Raw genomic sequence first — 5099 nt, 5'->3', positions numbered from 1 at the left:
CGGCCGCCGCCCCGCCTCCCCTTGCCATCTGCTAGGGTTGAGGTCGCCGGGCCTTCTCCGCGGCGCTACGTTCCCTCTGCCGGCAGGTACATCTCTCTCTCTCTCTCTCTCCCTCACTCTCTCTCTTTCTCTGTCCCTCTCTCTCTCTCTGACCGGCCCTGCTGCAGATCCGGTTCGGCTCCTTCGGCGGTAAGGTGCTTGGCGAGGAGAAGGACGCTTGGAAGGTGACCCAGATGCAAGTTGCTTGGTTCCTCCGGCGGCAAGGTGCTCAGCTCCTTCAGCGGCAAGGTGAGAGGCAACATGTTCTCTGTACACACATATGTTCAGTACAGAGCGGACGTTTAGGATCAGTTTGCATCTTTAGTACATACACATGTTCGGTTCAGTTTGCATCTGCCCATTCCAGTAGAAACTAATAAACTGCTGATCTCCTCCTCCTTTGCAAGGTGCTCCGGCGGCAAGTTGCCCCTGCTGATCTCCTCCTCCTCTGTAAGGTGCTCCGGCGGCAAGGTGCCCCTGCTGATCTCCTCCTCGTCTGCAACAACAGCAGCAGCAAACCAGGTCTTGGTTCTGCTCCCTCCCACAATTGCATCTTCAGGAACCAAAATTATGGCAGTACTTATGTTAGGCTATGGTAATCGAGACGAAACCATTGTTAGGCTATGGGAGTTGAGAAGAAACAGAGTCGGTTACAATGGGAGGAGATCTACATATCCGTATTGCCAAGCTTGCCTTCCACGCCAAGGAAAGTCCCATCCGGACACGGGACGAAGTCTTCAATCTTGTATCTTCATAGTCCGAGAGTCCGGCCAAAGGTTATAGTCCGGCTATCCGGACACCCCCTAATCCAGGACTCCCTCAAACCACTGGTGCCCTTGCGTCTATCCCCACCTTTAGCCATCCCATGGCATCTACCGTGAGATCACCACGACAAGGGGGAAACCGAGCGGCGGAGGGCGGCGACCGAGGAGAAGAGGGCGATGGCCGAGGAGAGGTTGGCGGCAACCAAGGATAGAAAGGATGAACTAGAGGAGAGAATGGTGGCCGCTGATGATCCCAGGATGGTGGAGAAGGCACTCAAGTTTATGTTCATGGACACAAGTGGCCTCTACCTCAAATCAAAGGCGTATGTTGAGCTTTGTCACGATGAAATGATAATGAAGAAGCAAATGTTCATGAGAAACATGATGGGAGGAGGAATGAGAGGTGCCATGGGTGGAGTGGGAGGAGGATTGGGAGGTGCCATGGGCGGTGGAATGGGTGGATACATGAACATGATGGGAGGTGCCATGGGTGGTGCCTTCGGTCATAACATTGGAGGTGCCTTTGGTAGCAACATGGATGGTGGCTTCGGTGGCAACATGGGTGGCATGGGAGGTGGCTTCGGTAGCAACATGTGTGGCATGGGAGGTGGCTTCGGTGGCAACATGAGTGGCATGAGAGGTGCTTCCGGTGGAGGTGGCAGCATCGATGCATCAACCATGAAAATGTTGACAAAGAAGCCATTGATGATAATGCCGATGTACATAATGTGACAAGTGACAAAGAAGAGGATGAAAGTTGAGATGATATGTTTGATGTTATCTTTATGTGCATTTTAATTTGCTGGACCAAGAACTTTGTTTGATATGATGCACTTTTTTCTTTGTTAGATTATGTACTATGTTTGCTATGGAAGTTGAGTTCATGATAAATCTGAAAATATTCCTCATTTTTTATATATCTATATGATGATTTTGATCCGAAAGACTGCGGTTGTAGGTTGCCGCGGCCGTCGGCCATTTTACATCTTCAAATATGCACCATCTGTTGGATTAGTAGTTTTACATCTTTAAATATACATCATCTGTTGAAGTTGGATCCTTTTATGATTAAAAAACACGTTTTGGTGATGTAAATTATACATCACTCACTTTTACATCTTTAAGAGCAATGCAACATGTATGGGGTTATACGGGGTTTTACACGTAAAAGTTTATAGTTGGATTTCAGTTGGCAAAGCGGGTTCCGTACGGGTGTGTAGGTACCCGTATGTCTAGCGATTTCGTATATTTAAATATGCATCATTCATTTTTTTAATATCAGTACAGACACAAGTGTTCATATAGACACGCATATACTCACCCTTATGAAGGTACACACGCACACCCTACCACTATGAGCATCTTCGAAAGACTGATCCGGCATACCATCTTGAGATTTACGAAGTCACCGTAGGCGCCTCGTCGTAAATGCGCATCGCCGGAAATCATAAAATAAATTCAAAAATAAATGCGAGCACCAGGATTTGAAATCCTGATGGGCTAGGAATACCACAGTCCCTCTAACCATTCAACTACATGTTGATTTGCATATACATCATTCATTGAAGATGCTCTAATGCAAGGGAAGGGAGGCAAGAGAGAAGAATGGAGAGCCCTTGCAGGAGACGCTAGATTAGATATGTTCCCATTTGTAGTACTACAGCTAGTCGATCCGATACGCTCTGATACGTTTTTCAGGAAAGACGGAATGGCTATCTCGATGGGCAGAGCACGTCGTTCGTCTTGGAGAAAAGTACTCAAAGTGTTGACTTTCCTCAAGTAGTCAGCTACGTGCTCGATCGAGTGGCACATGTTCGTCCAGCAAGACAGCAAAATTATTCCAGATCTCCCGGTGAGATCTACAAGAGTGAACCATGAACTGAATCTGCCTCCCGGTGAGTTTGGGTCTTTGGGATGCAATGAAGCCCAACAACCACGTCGTCCGGAGGGCAGCTTCCACCAGCGGGCTGCTCCTCATCCTCCTGCTCGTCGCCTTCACGGCGTCCAACTACTCGGCGCTCTACACCGAGCAGTTGCTCGTCGGCGTGCCCGTCATCCTGGCCTCCTCCACTGCCGCGGCGGGATCCCGCGCGAGCGACAGCAATGCCGGAGTGGCGTGCGACGTGGCCAAGGGCGAGTGGGTGCCCGACCCGGCCGCGCCCTACTACACCAACGCGACGTGCCCGCTGATCGACGCTCGGCAGGACTGCATGAAGTACGGCAAGCCCGGGATCGAGTCCATCCTCCGGTGGCGGTGGCAACCCCACGGCTGCGACCTCCCCCGCTTCGACGCCGCGGCCTTCCTCCGCCTCGTCCGCGGCAAGTCCATGGCCTTCGTCGGGGACTCCGTCGCGCGCAACCACATGCAGTCGCTCATGTGCCTGCTCGCCGAGGTACATGCCCACTTCCACTAGATCGATCGCCATTGCGTTGCCATCATGCATGAGCTCGCTCGATCGCGTCTGCTGACTTCTTGGTTGCCGCCCGGCGCGCGCATGGGCATGCAGGTGGAGCACCCGAGGGAGATCGAGCCCAAGGACTGCGTGCACTGCACGCGCAAGTACCACTACCGGGAGCACGACTTCACGGTGTGCGTGTTCTGGACGCCGTTCCTGGTGCGGTGGAACCTGACGCGCACCGGCGGGCAGCAGTTCATGGACCCGCACAACGTGTACCTGGACGAGCCGGACCCGGAGTGGAGCCGCGACGTCGCTGGCTACGACTACGTCGTCCTCAACGGCGCCAAGTGGTTCACCCGCCCCACCGTGCTCTACGAGGGCGGCCGCCTCCTCGGCTGCGCCAACCTCGACGGCTGCGAGGCCAAGTACAACGCCACCGCCGTGGCCCCGCACTACGCGGTGCGCGCGTCGTTCCGGACCGCCCTCCGGGCGCTCGCCGGGTTCCGCGGCCGGGTGGTCGTTCGGACGGTGGCGCCCCCGCACTACGAGAACGGCAAATGGTACGACGGAGGAAACTGCCTGAGGACGGGGCCCATGCGGAGCAACGAGACCAGTCTACCGGAGACCGAGGCCGCGTTTCACGTCGCGCAGGTGGAGGAGTTCTGGACCGCGTCGGCGGCGGGGAGGTTCGTGCTGATGGACGAGAGCAGTCCTCCGGAGACCGAGGCCGCGTTCCACGCTGCGCAGGTGGAGGAGTTCCGGGCCGCGTCGGCGGCGGGGAGGTTCGTGCTGATGGACGTGAGCGAGATGATGCAGATGAGGGGCGACGGGCACCCCGGGCAGTACGGGCACTGGCCGCACGAGAAGGTCGGCTTCGGCATCGACTGCGTGCACTGGTGCCTGCCCGGCCCCGTCGACGCTTGGAGCGAGGTGCTGCTCCATTTGCTGACATGATTGGCATCCTGCTAATTTTTATTCGTCCTAATTGTAGTTGCACAAACGGAATGGATTTCGATGCAGCGTGTTATGCATGTGCATGTGTTGTGTAGCTTTTTTCCTGTGGTTTTACGGCATGGTCAAAAAATCCGGCCCGACCAGGTCTGGTAAAAACGGCCTGGCCCGTAAAACCTTTACAGGAGGACCCTAAACCACCTGCAATTCTGGTATATATACTGGCTCTGGGACATTTTAGGGTTCTCATCCCTCTTTTCCCCCGCCCGCCCCCGAAGCGTTGCTTTCACTCCAACGACAAAATCAAGTGACTTCTGGCGTAGTTTTTTGGCAAGGTTAGGCACCCAAGGCGAGAGGAGATGTCGTGCGCGGGATCCGGGAGGGGCGGCCGAGAGGGGCTCGGCGGCCGCGGGGCGCGGGGGGACGACGGCCGCGGGAGGCTCGACGGCGACCTGCCCCACAAGCGCCACAACGACACGGAGGCCGGGAGCTCCTCCCTCCACCTGCCTGTGGAGGATTGGTGGAAGGAGCAGGCGCGCATTCGCGGCACCGGCGCACGGGCGTGGAGGAACTTCCAGCGCCTCGACCACATCTTCTTCCCCGCGCTCAAACGTCGCTAGGAGGCGGAGAAGGCGTGGTTCGAGGCCAAGGAGGTCGCCGCCACTGGAGATGAAGCTGTTAGAAGAGTACCAGCTCACACAAGTCCTCTCCAGCACCCTCATGTACCACCACCTCCACGGCAACCGCCGGCAACGACGATGACAACGATGATGGCGATGAGTAGATCTAGTATGTAGTATGCACCACATTTAAGTATGAAGTGTTTAATTTCCGTTTGTATTAGCTATGAACTCCGGTATGGTATGTAGTATGAACTCCGGTACGCTATGTTTGAACTCCCGTGATCTAGTTTAAGCGCGAACTGCAAGTTTGAATATGAGGTATC

At 55.0% G+C, this 5099-nt stretch overlaps 2 protein-coding genes across 2 annotated transcripts; both read left to right on the top strand.

The window, feature by feature from the left end:
• The first annotated feature begins 233 nt into the window (after positions 1-233).
• On the top strand, positions 234-1535 carry LOC147965951 (uncharacterized). The gene is made up of 3 exons (XM_087530665.1): positions 234-288; positions 407-561; positions 936-1535. The coding sequence occupies exons 1-3, from the start codon at positions 234-236 to the stop codon at positions 1533-1535; spliced, it is 810 nt and encodes a 269-aa protein (XP_087386791.1).
• A 1118-nt stretch (positions 1536-2653) lies between these two features.
• Positions 2654-4400, top strand: LOC125512483 (protein trichome birefringence-like 20). Its single transcript, XM_048677575.2, has 2 exons — positions 2654-3196; positions 3311-4400. The coding sequence occupies exons 1-2, from the start codon at positions 2723-2725 to the stop codon at positions 4154-4156; spliced, it is 1320 nt and encodes a 439-aa protein (XP_048533532.1). The 5' UTR covers positions 2654-2722; the 3' UTR covers positions 4157-4400.
• Positions 4401-5099: the final 699 nt, after the last annotated feature.

Source organism: Triticum urartu, chromosome 6A (assembly GCF_056163025.1).
Source record: "Triticum urartu cultivar PI428250 chromosome 6A, HENAU_Tu73, whole genome shotgun sequence".
NCBI classification, from domain to species: Eukaryota; Viridiplantae; Streptophyta; class Magnoliopsida; order Poales; family Poaceae; genus Triticum; species Triticum urartu.
This window is presented reverse-complemented; position numbering and strand designations above follow the sequence as displayed.